We start from the raw sequence: 19489 nt of genomic DNA, 5'->3' as shown, positions 1-19489 counted from the left end.
AGTATCCACTGAGCACCTACTATGGAAGACTGCTTTGGCAGCCTCTGGGGAAGCCAGCATCTGATCCTACCTTCGCTCCAGCTCCAGTCAAGACTAACCCACTTGTACCCTCCACCGCCCTCCCGGATCTGGGACTACGGTGAAGGGGGATTCTCAGATGATTGTCCCATAATGTTCCGTTGCAGGTGCCTTACCTGTCACCTTGACCAGCCCTGCCCCTCCTGCCTAAACCTATACTGTGTACTGTAATAATTATTACTGTTTTTAAGATTTATTTAACTTATTTGAAAGGCAGAGTTACAAAGAGAGAGGGAGAGGCAGAGAGACAGCTTCCATCCTCTGGTTCACTCCCCAAATGGCTGCAACAGCCAGAGCTGGGCCAGACCAAAGTCAGGAGCCACAGGCTTCTCTCACATGGGCACAGGGGCCCCAAGCACTTGGGCTATCTTCTGCTGCTTTTCCAGGCGCATTAGCAGGTAGCTGGATTGGAAGTGGAGCAGCTGGGAATCGAACCACATACCATAATTAAATACGCAAAAATAAAGTGTGATGATGGATTCAAATTAATGGACTATGGGAAAAATACACAACGTGTGCAGGTAGTCCAAGTGAGAGGGTACGTGGCTCTTGCCATCAGTTAATTCTGAATAACAGGTGAAGCTGCTAAGCCGGTCAGCCTTCGGCAGGGACCTTTTCAGAAAGAGGAAATGACTTTATTGCAGGAAGAGAGCTGAACAGGAACAACTCATTAAAAGGGGTTTGATGGGCAGGAAGGAGAAAGGGAACTCTTCCCCAAAGCAAAAGAAAGAATCTAAGTGCAGAAAATGATGAGATCTGCAAAGAGCATCCCAACCTTCCGCGTATTGCAAAGCTGTCAGCGCGCCTGCAGCCTAACCGCCTGTATTATCTCAGCAGACAAGATGACTCATACACTCACTCATTCGGCAAATATTTACTGAGCTCCGATTCCTCTCCTTCATGCTGGGATTCAGTGGCGGGTGCAAAGCATGGACGAACATGGTCTCTCTGGGACAGACCCCCGGCGGGGGTCACAGGCTCTCCTGTGATAGTGGGACCTACTTCAAATCTCTAGTAAAATCTTCCCCCCTCAACACTGCATTCACTAATCTGCATCTTGTCACTAGTCTATTCTACTTTTTTTTTTTTTAAAGCAAAACACCATGTCCTCGTTTATGTAAATGGAAGTCATTTTGAAATTAATAGCTAAATCAGAATCACCAACTGTTTTCTTTGTAAAAGGCTAGAGGATCTTGGATGACACTTAAGGAGGTGTAAACATTTTACCTTCCCAAAGATTGTGAGATGAGGAAGAAGAGTACGAGACAGAACCTGGGCTATGTCTTGATTGTCTGACCTACAGCTAGGGAGCAGGTGTGATTACGTGGGAGGGAACTCACCAGGGAACTTCCAGTGCACACTCACGTGTTAAAGTACGGGCAGCCCCCTCTCCCTGGCTGAGCCACATTCCCGGATTCGACCAACCGAAGATCCAAAATATTTGGAAATCGAAAATGTGTCTGTACTGAACATTTTCAGAACCTCTTCTTGCTGTTATTCCCTACAAAACATAACAACTATTTACACGGCACTTACATTGCATTAGGCATTCTATATAATCTAGAGGTGATTTTAAGTACACAAGAGGGTATGGGTAGGTGATATACAGATAGAACCCCATTTCATATAGGGCATTCAGGAGTCTGCTGGAAATGATCTCCCAAGGATACCAGAGGCCAGGTGTGCACAAAAATAGACAGAAACTGAGAGAAGCACAGATAGTTCTCTATTGCCTATATCTTGAGCATACTAGAAAGTAAGCATTACAACTGACTTCACTCCATGAAGCTGATGGTCTATGAAATGGAAAATTACTTTAATTTTAACTTACATGTCTTGCCCATGCTCATAAACTCCTCTCCTTGCCTCTCTTCCAGGCAGTGGTTCCCCAAAATCACAGCTTTCTGATGGGGGCCGGCAGGGCTTCAGGCTGCCCACCAATTCCAAAACCTTTTTTTCAGTGCATCAGTGGATCAACTTACGAGTGGCCATCTTCATAAGTTTTGCTTAAGCTGGTATTTTAAAACTAAAACACGTGCTTTTTTTTAGCTTAAGAGAGTTTAGAGATGGCGCCAATTGGGTATTTTACTAATTCAGTATTTTGCTGACACTGCAAAGCTTCCAGTCTACCAGTGCATGTGCAAACAGTTCAAATTCCTACAATTTGGGAAAAGGATCCTTATTAGTACTGACTTGAAATGATCATGCTTTTTTAATTGCTGCTCTTCTTGTTCTTAATAGCAAATTATTGTGAGTCTTGCTCATCATTATCAATTTAGAATGTTGTGGGTTGTTTTTAACCCCACAATATGCAGTAATGAATATTTATGACTTTTAGACTATAATTTACTCAAATTAGACTCTGATATGTATGCAAGTATGAATCAGCCATACCCTTGCCAGAGCAGATGTATACACATTTCCCCCCATAATTTGTTCATGCGAGAACATTTCATTGGTAATGTGGGTAGCACATGACTTCAGTGGGCAAATGACTCACATGACACCATCAAGGTAAATCTCATACAATGATTGGATTATTTTGTATTTGCATGATATTATCTCAAAGTAAAAAGGAAACAGAAGCCAAAGGCTTAATCTTGTTACATAAATAATAAATGCTTAATGTAGTTGTCTGTTTGGGGTCAGACTTTGATTATCATTTCAACACAGATCTGAATGAATCAAGTTGAGATGGTGAATCATTATTCAAGGTCATTATTCCTCTGTGTTCTACCAGAGTAGATGTTCAATAAATGATGGGTTTTTCATTTAAATGAATTAGGAGAGAAGCAGGCCCTTTAGCACTACAAGATGCTTATTCATATGAGATGCTTATTTTAACATGTGTTTCCATGTAGGTAGGCCACGACACCCAAATGCTGGGTCACACACCGGCCTGAATGTGGCTGTGGAAGTATGTTTCAGAGGACATTAACAGTTAAATCAGTAGAGTTTGGGGAAAAGAGATCACGTTCCAGAATGGGAGTGGGCCACACCCAATCAGCTGAAGGCCTGCAGGGAGCAACACTTGACCTCGCCAAGGAAAAGCGAGTTCTCAAGGATGCACGCAGGCCACACCTCCACCTCTCCCTCGGGTCTCCAGCCAGCCCTGCAGGCTGGCTGAACCTGCACAGTATCAGCTGAGATAACGTCTTACTACCTCTTGTTTGTCTTCTCTCCTCCCCTCCCCCACAGGAACACACACACACACACACACACACACACACGCACATGTACATCCCTCACTGTTCCATTTCTCGGGAGAACCCTAGTACACATACTAACAACCGTGAGAAGTTCTACAATTTAATAAAATTGCTCAGTCCAGCGTTTCCCCTATTTGTTTAAGCACGAAACATTTTTTCATGAGCTACGAATATCTCAAAACAAGACTGCACCTTCGACAGAGGCTCCTCTGCAGCCAGTGTGGGCACACTGGACCCTGAATGGATCGGACTCAGAAACCAACAGCACCAGGACTGGGGCACAAGACCGCGAAGTTTCCTTCTGCAGCCGGCATGAGCACAGGGCGGCCAACTCCCATACAGGGCTACGTCTCAGGGGAAGATGCCCACCTGTGAAATAAGCCCCTCTCCACGCTTTCCTTGAAAAGCCCTCCCTCCGGCGTGAATGTTTTCGCTTGGGCTACATCTCAAAATACCATAAACTCGGTGGCTGCTGAACAATCAGCTGTAGCCCAAAGCCTTCGGCTCCCACGCCTCGCCAGCACCCATGTGTTGGTTCACGGATGACGTCTTCATGCTGTGTCCCCACATGGTGGAAAGGACGAAGCAGTCTCCTTAGGCCTGTTTCATAAGGACACTAATCCCATTCACCAGCCAAAAGCCTCAGCTTCTTCTTCCATAGCCTGGGGGGCTGGGATCTCAGGGCACACTGGGGTGAGGGGGCGGGGATCACAGGGAAATGTCAAGTGCAGCAGACGGATGTACCAATGGCAGGGGCCAAGGCAGAAGAGCAAGCAGATGTCTCCACAGGCCACACTTCTTTCACTCATCGGCCTTCTCAAAGGCTTCCACAGTCGCTCCTCACCAACCCCAAGGCAGCCCTCAGCTCTGACCCTAGAAGCCGCTGCTTGCAGAAAGCCCCCTTTACTGTAGCCCAACCCTGCACCCTCCCAGCAAGCCAGCCCTCCTTCCCACTCCCTGCATTCCAACACCTTGCACCCTGCTTGGAGTCAATGCTTGCCTTTCCAAAGACACCCAGAGGTCTGGGTGAACGACCCGGCTCAGAACACAGTGCTCCCAAAAGCCGCACCCCGGCAGGCTGTTATTGTAAGCTGAAGGGAACTGTGAAAACCCAGAAGCAGGAAGATCTCTTTGACCTCCTCGCACCCTCTGACCTTGTCTCTCCTTGTCCGAACACCCTCACGTGCCAGGTGGGGGCCATGTCCCACCAGGACTCCGAGAAGAACCCGAACACACAGGCCCAGCCGAGTTCCTCCATTTATCCCCATTCATCACCTGCCTACCCTCCATTCATACTTCTGCACAACTGATTACTACAAGATTTCCCTGGGTTGGGTGGGGGGGTTCTTCATTTTTTTGAAAGTTCCCATGTCACATACGACTTGCAGTAAATCAATTTGTTAAATTTTTCTTCCATCAATCTGCTTTTCGTTATGGAACCTTGGGAGGGCAAAGCAAAGTTGCCCCTTTTTCTCCTCTGCTTGGAGTGGCCATTTCCTTTTTTTTTTTTTTTAATTTTTTTTTTTGACAGGCAGAGTAGACAGTGAGAGAGAGAGAGACAGAGAGAAAGGTCTTCCCTTGCCGTTGGTTCACCCTCCAATGGCCGCCACGGCTGGCGCGCTGCAGCCAGCGCACCGCGCTGATCCGAAGGCAGGAGCCAGGTGCTTCTCCTGGTCTCCCATGGGGTGCAGGGCCCAAGCACTTGGGCCATCCTCCACTGCACTCCCTGGCCACAGCAGAGAGCTGGCCTGGAAGAGGGGCAACCGGGACAGAATCTGGCGCCCCTACCAGGACTAGAACCCGGTGTGCCGGCGCCGCAAGGCGGAGGATTACCCTAGTGAGCCGCGGCACCGGCCTGGAGTGGCCATTTCCATCTTGTTCCTGTCCGCAGACCTGGTGCCTGGTGCGCAGTGAGCATGCTGTCTTGGGGGACAGGGGAGTTTCCTCCTCTATTCTCATGACTCCTACAGTGTTTTCTCTACTCTGATCTCTTTAACGATCCTCATCCTTTTATCTGCCACGAGTTCATGAAACGGGTGCTGGTGCTGTGGCACGGCAGGTTCAGCTGCCGCCTGTGACGCCTGCATCCCATGTGGGTGCTGATTTGAGTCCCAGCTGCTCCATTTCTGATCCAGAGTCCTGCTAATGTGCCTAGGAAAGCAGCGGAAGATGGCCTGAGTGCTTGGGCCCAGCACCCACGTAGCAGACCTGGATGGAGTTCCAGGCTCTTGGCATCAGCCTGGCCTGGGAAGCGGTTGTTGTGGCCACTTAGTGAATGAAACAGTGTTTGCAATCTCTCTGTTTCTCTCTATATATATCCCCTCTCTCTCTAACCCTGCCTTTCAAGTGAACAATTTTTAAAAAATGTTCATGAATTGTTTGTGCATACATATACATGCATATGTGGATACACACACAAGGGGACTTCAAAAACTCATGGAAGGCCGGCGCCGCGGCTCACTAGGCTAATCCTCTGCCTTGCAGCGCCGGCACACCGGGTTCTAGTCCCGGTCAGGGCACCGGATTCTGTCCCGGTTGCCCCTCTTCCAGGCCAGCTCTCTGCTGTGGCCAGGGAGTGCAGTGGAGGATGGCCCAAGTGCTTGGGCCCTGCACCCCATGGGAGACCAGGAGAAGCACCTGGCTCCTGCCATCGGATCAGCGCGGTGCGCTGACTGCAGCGCGCTGGCCGCGGCGGCCATTGGAGGGTGAACCAACGGCAAAGGAAGACCTTTCTCTCTGTCTCTCTCTCTCACTGTCCACTCTGCCTGTCAAAAAAAAAAAAAAAAAAAAAAAACTCATGGAAATGTGCATTCTATTTCAAACATCATTTTCCATCAACTTCTCAAAGAACTTTCCTACACCTGAACATTCAGTTACTGCAGCAAAAAAATGCTAACAAATAGGCAGCAAGCATGACAGTGTGGAGAAAGATGGGGACACAAGGAGCAGCAGGTGTGGGGACTCAATCACAGCCGTGGCATTTTCTGGGTCAAGCAGAATTGTGCAAATTTTCACAAAATTTGCCTCCAAAAAGAGAAGCCGAGGCTCAGTCTTCATTCTAGAATTAGTTCCTTTCCCCGCATTTGCCATTCACCCAGCCCGGGGCAGCATGGGGTTTCTCTTGCAAGGCTTCGCACTGGAAACAGAAGCATCAGGGAAAACAATGCATTGGCAGACAGACAGGCTTTGGGTCCAGAACATGTGGCTGTTTGGAAGGAAGTATGTGTGTGTGTGTGTGTGTGAGAGAGAGAGAGAGAGAGGGAGAGAGAGAAAGGACTGCACGCAGAGAAGGCTGAGCTGGTGACTCCCTGCACCTCTCCTGGACTTTCAGTGTGGGTATCCCCAGGCGACATGTACCTGGAGGACTCTCCTGACTCCCTCTCCCTCCCCTGCCCCCATCAAGTAAGTCTCCAGGTAAGACCAGAGACACCACCAATTCCCGGCAGAGGAGCTCGGCCTGGAAAAGCCAAGGCACTTTGATACCTCTCTGCCTCCATTTGGTTGACAGAGAAGTTCGAGCACAAGCCTGTGGCTCTCACAAGGGAAAAATGTTACCCAGCCCCGTCCCTCACCTCTGCAATCAGGGAAACGCATGAGAAACTCTAAGTCATGCTAAATAAACTTACTGCCCAGAGGGTGCTAGTGCACATTTAACATCACAACCCATACATCCCAGTCTCTGATAACCCCTTCATTAGGATGCAGCCATCTGCTAAGCAGAATGAAAATTCTTTGGGTGATCCAGCTGATGGAAGATAGGATGCTTTTGGTCAAAAAGGTGCTGCCCAAATGCCCTCTGGCCTACTGACGCAACAGTTCTAAAGTTTTCTTTTCCAGCCTTGGCCAAGAGGCCAGGTCCCTCTGCCTCTTGACTACACAACGGCTGCATGACATTGTCCTACACGTTTCACCTGGGGCAGGAGGCATGCAACGTCATTTCTGGACAGTAGAGGACACAGGGAGAGCCACAAAAGCATGCAAATTCCAGTTGCAAAAGCAAAGACTTACCCATCAGCCATGAGCACCGGCTTCCTGGAGAAACCACTTCAGTCACCTCCACTTAGCATCCTTGGTTCAGGATCACCTGGTGGCTTTATTACCCAAGCCTATGATAATTCTTAAAGTAACTGAGGAGTAGATTCCCAAATAGCTTTTTTTTTTTTTAACTTCATGAGGCAGGGGCGATAAAAGGAATACATGAGTCTGTTTGAAATCATTTTATGAATTTTAATCATAGCAAATGTGTTTTTACAGTAGTCATAAAATCAACATTACCACATATACAAAGGACAAGACACCAGTTTGGCATACAAAAATACCATATATTAAAATTGGGTTCATTGGAAAAACTCAGGATGGGCTAAGACACCATCGATAACAGAGAGAGCAAGCAAGAATGCTTTTAAGACATTCAGATTTATAAACAGCAGCTTGATGTCCCCTTGACAAAGTCAATATTTGGCAACATTTGGACAATATTTTCTGCACGGCCCAGAAGCTCATTCATCTGTGGGGCTTTCTGGCCCTTTAAAAGAAAAGCTCGTAAATAAATAATCCACATAATTGTAAATGAAACATGTCAAGGACAGAGAACAGCCCCTGAGCAGCATTAATCTAGCCTCTGCCTGGAGTACTTGTGACCAGGAGGGCCAGGGAACCCGCCAGGGGAGCTGTGAGAATGGAGGGAACCCTGGGCAGCAGCGACACGGCTCAGGTTGGGAGTCTGTGACGGCCCCCAGCTGAAACGCTTCCACACTAGACCCGTCAAGTGAGGCAAATATGAACCAGTGGTGCAATAAAAAAATACATAATAAATGACAACCACCCGTTATAAACCAAAATATTCATGAACTAGTTTCGCCATCAATATGAAGGTACGCGAGTCAGGACAGACCCAGAATAGGCATCGGATCCCACAGTTGCCAGGATGCCCGAGCTTCTGCTGAGTCAGCAAAGAGCGCTAGAGCAGGCTCTGGACTCACCCGAGGCCTGACAACCCGGAGTAAAAGCACAGAACAGATGATGGGGGATGGAGCCTCCTTGGACCCCTCATCGGCTGAGCACATTCCCTGCATCTGGGGTGGAAGGTGGTGGTCCCCACTGGAATGACAGATTGTGCTTGACTAACTCACTCCTGCTTCTCCTGTGCTTTCTTTGGCTGGTTCATCAGCTTCTGCTGTCTTGCTTTGCAGCTATAATCTCATGAGGGATTTTCCTGCATTGTAAAGTATTTCTCTCTCTCTCTCTCCCTCTCTCTGGGCGCCCCTGCCTAACTGCTGACATAGGCCCAAGGCCTGTCCCTATTTCTCCCGTAGGCCTACCCACTTAATAGTTGGGTTATCTCCCAGCCAAGCCAGAAGCACATACCATACTACTATATAAGATACTCCCACGATTTAAAAAGAAATCCAACCAATATCAACTTGTTCTCTTTAAAGGCGTCTGCCGTTATCTCTTTCCTTCTCACAACCTACGATCCCTAACCACTGTCACAGCCAACAGGATCCTTCTAGATTCTCCAAAAGCAAATCTCAACTAAAAGCTGATCATCCATTAGAATAAGAAGACCATATTCTTAGAGCAAACCAATCCCAGTGCAGAGAGATTGCAAGATTTTCACATGGGCTACAAGCCCCATATCCCAAGGTTTTGAATTCGGAGCTATGTTCTAGAAGCACAGGGACAGCCATAGACCATCCCTGCAGAAACAAAGAAAGCATGCTGTTGCAGATCAAGAGGTCCCTCAAAACTCTGTTCAATATTCCTGATTGTCTTCTAAAAATTTCATAATATGTAGAGTATCAAAAATCTTGGATCAGAATAATAAAAAACAGCTAACGAGATGAGTGTTTCCAAGCACCACTACATCAGAAGTGAGATATACATAATAGGATACCCCAGGCAGTGAATCCTAAAAAAACAAAAGGTCACTGGCCAGACTGAGCAAGGGAACTTGTGCAGGAAACAGTACGAGCAACATTGTACGCGTTCTGGAGTGGTGGTGTGCTATGCACCCCCAACCCCTTGGGCAGAGCCAAAAGTAAGCTATTTAGAAGACAGAAAATAAACACCCCACCTGCCCATGTTCCTCAGTGATCAACGGCTTGCCAATCAAATCCATACAGTGGAACCTGCCACTTACCATGTATCTGCAGAGTCTCACAAGTTTAGCTGTGTAGAAGTTGGTTTGACACAACCTATGCTGCTCATAGCAACTGTTAGGAAATTAACAACCAAATTCGATGCTGCATAACCCACAAAATGAAAAACACGACAAACATGATTTCTAATTCTAATTATAGCTAAGTAGTGTGTGTGTGTGTGTGTGTGTGTGTGTAAGTCAATGTGTCAGAAACGACATTGGTTTGAGTTTCTACTTATTTTTTAAAGTGTTTCATGTTAAACAGAATTTAGCAACCAACCATCACGGCTACTGGAAAAGATCGCTACTTTTCTACACAGTTATGGAATTGTCTCGACTCTCTCACTCTTCTCTGGAGCTCCAGTTCTGGTAAAATGTACCTTGTGGGCAATGTTTCACTGAGAATGATGGAAATACCAAGGAGTGGCTTCTCCATCTAGGTCAAGGATGACAGATCAACTGACTGACACCTCTGCGTGAAATAAAATGCTGACTGGTGGGTAGCATCATCTTGCTAAGAGAAGATAGAAAGTGAAGTCTTCTGCATGCATCACTCTTCTCACACCAATAAACTTCGGACTCTAAACTTCCTCCTAGGGAGAAAAAGCTACTCTCATTTTGGCAAAAATTTAAAAATAATTTTTGAGGACAAGCTAAACAGAACAGTTTTCCCACTGAAGAGCTCTAAGAAAAAAAAAAAAAGCAACCCAATTCTGCTCAATCAGAGCAAATGCATTTGGTTTATATTACATTTGATAAGCAATGAAAAGCAAGCTAATCAATCTCGACATAGTATAGATTTTCAAATAAGGAGATGGGAACGTCTCCAATCAAAAACTGGACTGGCGTAAACACCACACCGTCAGTAAGAGTCTGATATTTAGCTTCCCTTATTCTCGTAACAAGAAATTCCAGTAGTTTTAATAACCCTCAAGTTTTTAAACTTCATGGGCATTTTTTTTTAAAAGGTGTCTTTGGGCAAAGCACCAAATCTTTACTTTTGTTTTTTTGGTGATAACTAAAATAAAACAAAAAACAAGCAAAACTAAAACAATGTCAAATCTCCCTCTAAAAATAGTACCTACATTTTGGTCTGGCATCTGAAAAATGATGCTACATATGCCCACACCAAATACAATGACAAGCTGTCAGACTTCAAGGGCAAACTATAACACTCTAACACCACAAAACATGCTTGCTCTTTTATTTCACACCTTACTAATGCAGCAATGAAGTTTGGGTAAGATATTAGACGTGTAGAAGGATTTCATTAGGCTTTTTTTTTTTTTCCTGTAACATTTACTTTTTTGGTCACTAGACCCTAAACACAATTTCACAGTACAGGTCATGCATAGTTTGCAAGTCAAACATTTTACAGCTACTTTCTAGCTACTATTTTTGGACAATAGATTCACATGCAGCTAATGATCCCAAAAAAGAGGGGCTTAATAAAGCACTCTTGAAACTTCACTGATCATTCCTTGACTCAAAGTACCTACGTAATAATCCCAAAGAGCAATCAGTGGATTTTTACTGTCATACTTGAGATCACCTACTTTTTAAGCCCAGAAAGGAATTTTTTTTTTCTTTTTGTCAACTGCATGTTACTGGCCCACAAACTTTCTTAGCTTTCCCATTACTCTATTAACACCTTGATGCCAGATTCCCATGCCTAGCTATCCAGAACCGGACTATGCCATATGGTAGCCACTAGCTCCATGAGGCCATCTAAGTTCCTCAAGACTAAATGAAACTAAAAATCCAGTTCCTTAGTCATACTCACCCCATCTTAATCCCCCACCAGTCAGTGTGGCCAGTGGCTACCATTCGGGACAGCACAGGCCTTAGACCATTTCTATGATCCCAGAAATTTCTACTTAACAGCACTTGATTGAGAAGCTCCCAAGGGCTGCACTAGCACGAAGCTAAGCCTCCAAGGGACTTGCTGTGTAAGTCAAGCACAAGATTAAACATAACTACATTTTTAAAGAAAATACCTCAAAGCTTTCTGATCATAAAGTATGACTGCAACTGAGAACTGATTTGCCTTCTTATCATAACTTATGCCCCAGGTCATTGCTAGAAAAGTTTCCAAAGTCAACGCTTTAAGGTAGCATATTTGGCTCTACTTAACGTAGTAAGCACTCTCTTGCTTAAGTCAAGATCATTAATAAAGACGAAAATTCATGCTTATAGTTTACTATTTACACAACTCATTGTCCTTTACATATGATGAGGGTGGGAGAGGGCAATATTCTGCAATTTAAAAATTTCAAATCCCATGACTTGATAGGTGTCTTTAAATGTTGACACTCCTCTTGTTCCCCAGAGAGGTAGATGTTAACTAAAACTGAAGATACAAATCTACAAAGAAACAAAAACAAAGCCTGAATGCAGCAGATGAGCTAGCAAAGGGTATTCAGTCACCCTAAAAAGGATCGTAGCCAGTAGAGATAGCAGACCTAGGACAGAGCAAGAGGCCAGTGCAATGCAAAGCTCTTGTCCCCCACCCCTGAGGGCCTCAACGAACTCACTTGCAAACCGCAGCCACCAGAAGCCGCTCTCCGCTCTAACGCTCAGTGCTTCTGATTGTGACTTTTCATCGATGCGCCATTATGGATTCTGGCTGCTTGTGTCACTGGACTTTTGTCACATGGGGTAGCTGGGTTGTTAATGTTGTGAGTGAAGGCCAAGAGGCCAGAGCAATGGAATGCCAAATAACATTAAAGTGTCATTAAGCCTATAAAAATTCTACCTGGCAGGTTGAGATCTCTCTCTCTCTCTCTCTCTCTCACACACACACACACACACAAATGCACATCCCAACAGGCAGCTGCATAAGTGCAGGAAGAATCCACTCTTACGTCAGTAAGATTTTCATACACACACACACAACTTCTGATTTTGCTTGTTACTGTTAAGTTGTAAGGTTAAGAATTTACCATAGAGCCACTGAATTTTACACTGCTCAATTGCAGAAAGGTCTGTGGACATTTTTACTCTACAGCTTTGCACTAGGAAAACACAGGACACTGTGTCAGCACACACATTAGTATCTACAGATAGCCTACTTAGCAGCAGAAGTCTAGTACATACTACTCTACAGGCTCGGTCACATCACACTGTACATAAACATATGCAGATATCACTCACAAAATTAATCTGATTACAGCATGACTTCAAACTACAAGAGTAAAGTTCATCTGAAATGTAGCATTCTTAATCCAACATTTCTGGGTCTGGGTTTTTTTTTCCCCTCCAAGAGAAACAAAAATTAGGTCAGACATGCATTACAGCAGCCTGGGAGAGTTTGAGAAATTGACACTAACCCAACAGTGTACTGTGTTATATAAGAGAGAATAGTAGTCAGCTAATATAATACCTAAATTATTAATACCAAATAAATCCTAGATTATTTGTTGTATAATGCCCAATAGCTTACACAATAAAATGGCATTTTAACCTAATTTCTAGTTTGAGCTTCCAAATACATTTCCTAAAGGCCTTACAACAAATTGGAAAGATTTGAAAAAAAAATCAGAGTTCATAATTTTATATAGAATTCTCATGTCAATTAAGTGTCAGCTTTGTATTCTAGTCAATGTATTTGTTTTTTATTTGATGCTAATCCCATCACTTTAGTATGCATGTTTTAGGCTGTTTGAAGAGAGCAGTTAGCATATAAAGAAAGCGTCTCCATGTTACAGGGCTATTATCTAGCTTTGCTTTTTCACAACCAACCACTGCTTTACCTTGATTTCCCTCACAACCCCACCATTTTCAGGGATTTAATGGAACCTTAAAACAGATCTGTTTATGACTGCAGTTCCTGTCACATACCACTTGATTCCCGAATTCCAAAAAGGAGATCAGAAGAGAACTCCAAAGCCCAGAGCGATTTCTGAACACACGCATTTACAACCAGCAGCACCTAGAGACCTGCATCCATGTAGGGGTACCTGAACTGGTGCACTTACACTGGGCATGTGAATTGCGAGTTTACCTTGCTGCTTCTCAAGAAAAACCTATCTTGAAACACAAAAGCTTTTCCTGCAAACATCAACAAGAGAAAATTGGGATTCTAAATGGTTTCACTCTCATGGAACAACACCTTTCCAAAAATAAGCACAGACTGTGTTTTCAAATGCCATCACGGCTGTTAACACACCCGAAACTGGGAGAAAAGAGAGATTCCTCTGTTACTCTCCCCTTGCACCTTACACAATGCAGGACTTCAATACACAGATGAGAGGTGAAGTGAGAGCTGGAGGTGACGTGTAGGAGACCCCGCACGGGCAGGGTCCAGGTGCCCGTGTGATGCCTGTGAGGTGCCTTCGTCCCAGACAGCTGACGCGTTCCTACCCAAGGTCTTCCTCCCGGGACTCTTTTGAAAAGACGCAAACACCTGAGGTAAATCAAATCACACACACACACACACACACACACACAGATGCGCAATATTTACATTTTAAATTCTGGTTTCGTGAGATGGCTTGAGAAAAATCGGCATCCAGGTTTCCTGTGGGATGAGGCATTTCTCATGATTTCTCGGTTTATTGCTCCCCTGTTGGGCTTGCAGTTTAATAAACACGTAGCGAGCTCTAATTACAAGTGAAGAAAAATGAAGGTACAAGACAAAACACGACACAGTGGAGACACTTGTTCCAATATGTCTCCAAAACAGGATGGTCCGTTCAACTTGCTTCAACTTGGGTGCCATTCAAAATGTATAAAAAGCCTCAGCAACTGAAATGAAGACTGGCTTTCCTTTGGAAAAAAAGAAGGGGAAAAAAAATGCGAAGCAGCCAGCACTGTGTCTTCACCGAGTTTTTACATGGATTCGCAGGTTCAATTCTACTTGTGCACGTGGCATCTCTGTTTAAATCTACTGCACACAGAGAAGCCCACATTGTACGCTTAGTGTCTAAGTAGGATACGTCTATTTTGTAACATGAGCTTGAAAATCATAAATTACAGTCCATTTAATACGTGATTACGAGGATGCATGCAGTCGTCCCCAGGGCTGTCGCCACCCACACTCAGAACAATCCACCTGGAATCCTACAGAGACCTCACCTTCCGCCCGCTGCGGTGTCGGGGTTCGGGTGAATCAAGTGGCAACCCAGAGGCCAGCGCTCGGCACCAAATGGTCAGTGTCGCCCCCTCTTCTCACGGGATCCCATCCCCTGCTCAACCCCGAAGTCGGCACCCACCAGAGCCGCCCTTCAGCCGCAGGAGATCACGGTGAAGCGCTTAGAAATACAAGACATGTTGTGCAGTACGATGCCCAGGAGGAAGACCAGGACGCAGGCCACCAGGATGACAGTGCACACTCCCGACCACGTGGAGCTCTTCACCACGCCCCGCCGGTCCGGCTCCTCCTCGGCCGCCTCCGGGGCGGCGGCCGCCTGCAGGGGCTGCTGCTCAGCGGGGATGGTCACCACGGTGACGGACTTCTGCTGGCCGCCGGGCAGCAGGCGGCAGCCCATGTCTCCGGGCAGCAGAGCGCGCTCCTTGGAGATGGGCAGCGGCAGCATGTAGCACCCATTGCTGGGAAGTTTGATGAAGACCGGGGTGTGCTCCGAAGTGTGCGGGATGGCGATGACGGCCAGCACCTCGGGGTCATCGGGGAGCTGCGACACGGAGAAGCCCGGGGGCAGCTTGGTGATGCCCCGGCACCAGGGGCACCTCACATCCTTCTGGCTCGTCCTCATCTGCTGGAGGCACACCGAGCAGCACGTGTGCTTGCAGTCCAGCAGCTTGGGCCGCCGCCGCGGGCTGTAGTAGTTGAAGCAGATCTGACATTCCAGCAAGGAGTCCTGCGACAGCGTCTCCATGGCCGGCAGACAGCGCCCCGCGCACAGAAAGGAGCTGGGTCTCAGAGGCCACCGCCCTGCGTCGTCCCAGTGCCCGGCGAGGTGGCCAGGGAGCTCACAGGCAGCCAGCATGCGCAGGTGTGTTCATTGCTGAGGGAGACAGAACGCGCAGAGTTAATGATGGCAAAGGAGCTCAGGCGTGAACCAAGGTAAGGGGTTTACCCCGGGGCTCTGAAGTCTGCACTCTGGGCCAAACCCCAAACTTTCCCGCTCAGGATTCCCGTAAGGCCAGCGGAGGTGCAGGCGGGTCGCCGGGAGGACTTGGCAGGGGCACACGTGGCTCTTTTCCACGGAGATGAAAACCCCCATGATGCCACTGTCCATCTCAGAGGATGCTAGGGTGTCCTTCTACAGTACGCTGGGGAAGCCCCCTTGCTTCAGGAAGCTTGTGGCATCTCCTAGAAGTAAAGTTCGTTCCTTGGATCCACTTGACCTTGTCCTGACTCTGCTTTTCCCTCTGCTAAGTATTTATTGCCAGATTTAGACAACTTCACAAACCCAGGGGCTTCATGCAGCTAACTCGCTTATTTCACAGGGGTTAGGATCCTGGCTTTTGGGGCCGGCGCTGTGGCATAGCGGGTAAAGTCACCGCCTGCAGTGCCAGCATTCCATTTGGGCATCAGTTCGAGTCCCAGCTGCTCCTCTTCCAATCCAGCTCTATGGCCTAGGAAAGCAGTAGAAGATGGCCCAAGTCTTTGGTCCCCTGCACCTGAAGTAGGCAGGCATACAGGCTAAAATCGATTAGGTTTGTGAACTGGAAGACCACGCATTTGCCACGCCCCTTTGCCTTTATTTATTTATTTATTTATTTATTTTTTGATAGGCCAAGTGGTCAGTGAGAGAGAGAGACAGAGAGAAAGGTCTTCCTTTTCCATTGGTTCACCCCCCAATGGCCGCCGTGGCCAGCACGCTGCGGCCAGCGCACTGTGCTGATCCGAAGGCAGGAGCCAGGTGCTTCTCCTGGTCTCCCAGCAGGTGCAGGGCCCAACCACTTGGGCCATCCTCCACTGCCTTCCCGGGCCACAGCAGAGAGCTGGACTGGAAGAGGAGCAACCGGGACAGAATCCGGCGCCCTGAGCGGGACTAGAACCCGGTGTGCCAGCACCGCAGGCGGAGGATTAGCCTATTGAGCTGCGGCGCCGGCCTCGCCACGCTCCTTTGTGACCTCATGTCCCTACCTGGCTACACCTGAGTGCCCAACCAGGCAATCAGGTTAATTAACCACTCCCCTTTGGAAGTGGGTTAAAAGCCTGGGACACTGTGTGTCCCAGGCCTTCTCTTCTTTCCCTGGTCTCTTGCCAGGAGGGGGCTTGCTGTAGCCCTGTGCCTCCAGGGCGTATGACCTTCAGGCCACCTGCCCTAGGCTTCCTGGCCTAGATGCTCCTCCATGTGGCTGGTTCCTGGTGCTCGGTATTAACCCAGATTTACCTCTCTCTCTCTCTCTCTCTCTCTCAGATAAAGCTCTCACTCTTCTATGCATCTTTCTCACTAAATAAAGGCTTAAAATGTACCATGCTGCCTTGTTTATCTGTGCCGGTATTTAGAATTCTCTAAATATTAGGCAAGAACCCTCCCGGGCTTATTAATATTGGGGATTTATTAATAAGCATATGGTGATATCATATGGCACCCCAAATTCTGGTAACATGTGGCAGCCCAGATGGCGCTACTGGGGAATTTTAAGGGCCACATTTTTTTTTTTTTTTTTTTTTTTTGACAGGCAGAGTGGATAGTGAGAGAGAGAGAGACAGAGAGAAAGGTCTTCCTTTTGCTGTTGGTTCACCCTCCAATGGCCACCGCGGCCGGCACATTGCGGCCGGCGCACCATGCCGATCCGAAGCCAGGAGCCAGGTGCTTATCCTGGTCTCCCATGGGGTGCAGGGCCCAAGCACTTGGGCCATCCTCCACTGCACACCCGGTTAAGGGCCACATTTTTGTATAGACTTTAGGGGGTCATTTCTGATATCACACCCACATGGGAGACCCGGAGGAAGCTGTTGGCTTCTGGCTTTAGACTGGCGCAGCTCTGGCTGTTGCAGCCATCTGGGGAGCGAACCAGCAGATGGAAGACTCTCTCTCTCTCTCTCTCTGTCTCTCTGTAACTCTGCCTTCAAATAAATAAACAAATCTTTAAAAAACAAACAAACAAAACTGATCCTGGCTTTCCCATTAAAATAATTAAAATATGGCCACAGAAAGAAGCATGAAGATCTCTTTTTAGCATTTCTACCACATCATTTGAACCCAAATATTTCTGATCAATTAAAGAGATAAAAACGGAACAAAACACAAAACCCAAAAAAACAATCACAAAACTGGAAGCAGCCAGGAGCTGTGCAGGGATCACAAAGACATGCTAATCACAATGATATCACTAATACTTTCCCAGTCAGTTCTTTCAATTTCATTTCTATTTCATTTTGCACCGAGTAATAGAACTAAAAGCAAATACCACCAATTCACTCCTTGTCATCAACTAACAATAGTGAAAGACTGTCAGGGGAAGATTGGCAGGCATACCCCTGCCCAAGAGAAGAATGTGCTAACCTCCTGGCAGGGAGGTTTGGAGAGAGACTTAGTGCAACTCAACTGAAATTTAGGGGCCCCACCCTCACACCCCCAGTGCTCCAGTGTGGTTCCAACAAAGGCTTCCCAATTCTGTTTCCCACTGAAAGCATCCAAATTATGTGTCTTCGAATGGAGTCACAATGATTCTGGAAAGAACTATTCAACCTCTATTGTAAGAACAACTGTTAGTCCCAGAATCCCACCTACACCCAGAGGCAGCAGGAGCCCCTAGCAGAAAAGCTCTTACATGGTTTTTCTCTTTTCTTTCTAAAATCCTTTGTGAAAGAAAACAAGCTCCCAATACATGAAATGTGTTAAAATTAAGAATGCAGGGGGAAAAGCAGGCTAGTTTAAAGGGGAAAAGACAGTGGACAATCAAAAGAGTATCCTAAAATATCTAGCTGCGTTAAGAGCACCTACATTATTTAAAGTAAAACATACCAACATAGCGTTCAGAAAGTTCATATTAGAATAAAATATATAATCCACTTACTAATCCAAAAACATATCTGAGTATCTATTGTATACAAGCACAGTGCTGGGCGCTGAGTTAGAGCCATAGACTGCCCATGAACTAACTGAAGCTTAGGTAAGAATGAACAAATGAATTTATTTTTCTCTTTCATTCACTTATTCATTCACATTCTCATTGAACATCTGGCATGTGTCAAGCACTGTGGTATGTATGTACTTCTGTCCCTGGTAACTAACCTTGCCACTTTCTGTAAGACCATCCCAGACTAGAGGTGAGAGCTGGGATTGTAAACACAAAGTACCACAAAGGAGCTGGCACCATCAGGGACAGCTGAGCAGAAAATCCGCACGAGGACATGTAAGCCATGGATGCAGACGTGTACAATCAGAGGACAGGCTGTCTTTAGGTTAAGACATCAGCAGGGGCTGGCACTGTGGCATGGCGGGTAAAGCTGCCGCCTGCAGTGCTAGCATCCCATATGGGTGCCAGTTTGAGTCCTGGCTGCTCCACTTCAGATCCAGCTCTCTGTGATGGCCTAGGAAAGCACAGAGGATGGCCCAAGTCCCTGTGCACATGTGGCAGACCCGGAAGAAGCTCATGGCTTTGGATCAGCTCAGCTCCAGCCATTGCAGCCATTTGGGAAGTGAACCAGTGGATGGAAGACCTCTCTCTCTCTCTGCCTTTCAAATAAATAAATCTTAGAAAAAAAAAAAAAAGACATCAGCAAAGGACGACAACAATCACAGAATTACTGCTCTCTCTCTCTCTTTTTTTTTAGATTTGTTTATTTATTTGAAAGGCAGAGTTACAGGGAGGCAAAGGCAGAGAGAGAGAGAGAGAGTCTTCCATCCGCTGGTTCACTCCCCAGATGGCCACAATGGCTAGAGCTGGGCCGATCTGAAGCCAGGAGCCAGGAGCTTCTTCCAGGTCTTCCACGTGGGTGTAGGGGCCCAAGGACTTGGGCCATCTACTGCTTTCCCAGGCCATAGCAGAGAGCTGGATCGGATACTGGCACTGCAGACGGCGGCTTTACAGCTACGCCGTAGCACCAGCCCCAGCATTACTGCTCCGTTCCAGCTGTGACATTGATTGGCTAGAGGATTTTTTCGCATAATCCCAGGATAACTTAGAAGTGTTCTCT

At 46.8% G+C, this 19489-nt stretch overlaps 1 protein-coding gene across 7 annotated transcripts in view; it reads right to left on the bottom strand.

The window, feature by feature from the left end:
• Window positions 1-7493: 7493 nt before the first annotated feature.
• Window positions 7494-19489, bottom strand: part of RNF152 (ring finger protein 152) — a 78006-nt gene continuing 66010 nt past the window's right edge. For all 7 annotated transcript variants that reach the window (XM_089305020.1, XM_051851160.3, XM_051851162.3 and 4 more), the window contains one exon: window positions 7494-15395. In XM_089305020.1, coding sequence (XP_089161146.1) covers window positions 14655-15377 — 723 coding nt within the window. In that variant the 5' untranslated portion in view covers window positions 15378-15395 and the 3' untranslated portion in view covers window positions 7494-14654. The remainder of the gene's footprint in view (window positions 15396-19489) is intronic.

Source organism: Oryctolagus cuniculus, chromosome 10, assembly GCF_051225735.1.
Source record: "Oryctolagus cuniculus isolate XC-2025 breed Fujian yellow rabbit chromosome 10, ASM5122573v1, whole genome shotgun sequence".
NCBI lineage: Eukaryota > Metazoa > Chordata > Mammalia > Lagomorpha > Leporidae > Oryctolagus > Oryctolagus cuniculus.
Note: the sequence above shows the minus strand (reverse complement) of the source record. Positions and strands in the feature narration are given on the sequence as shown.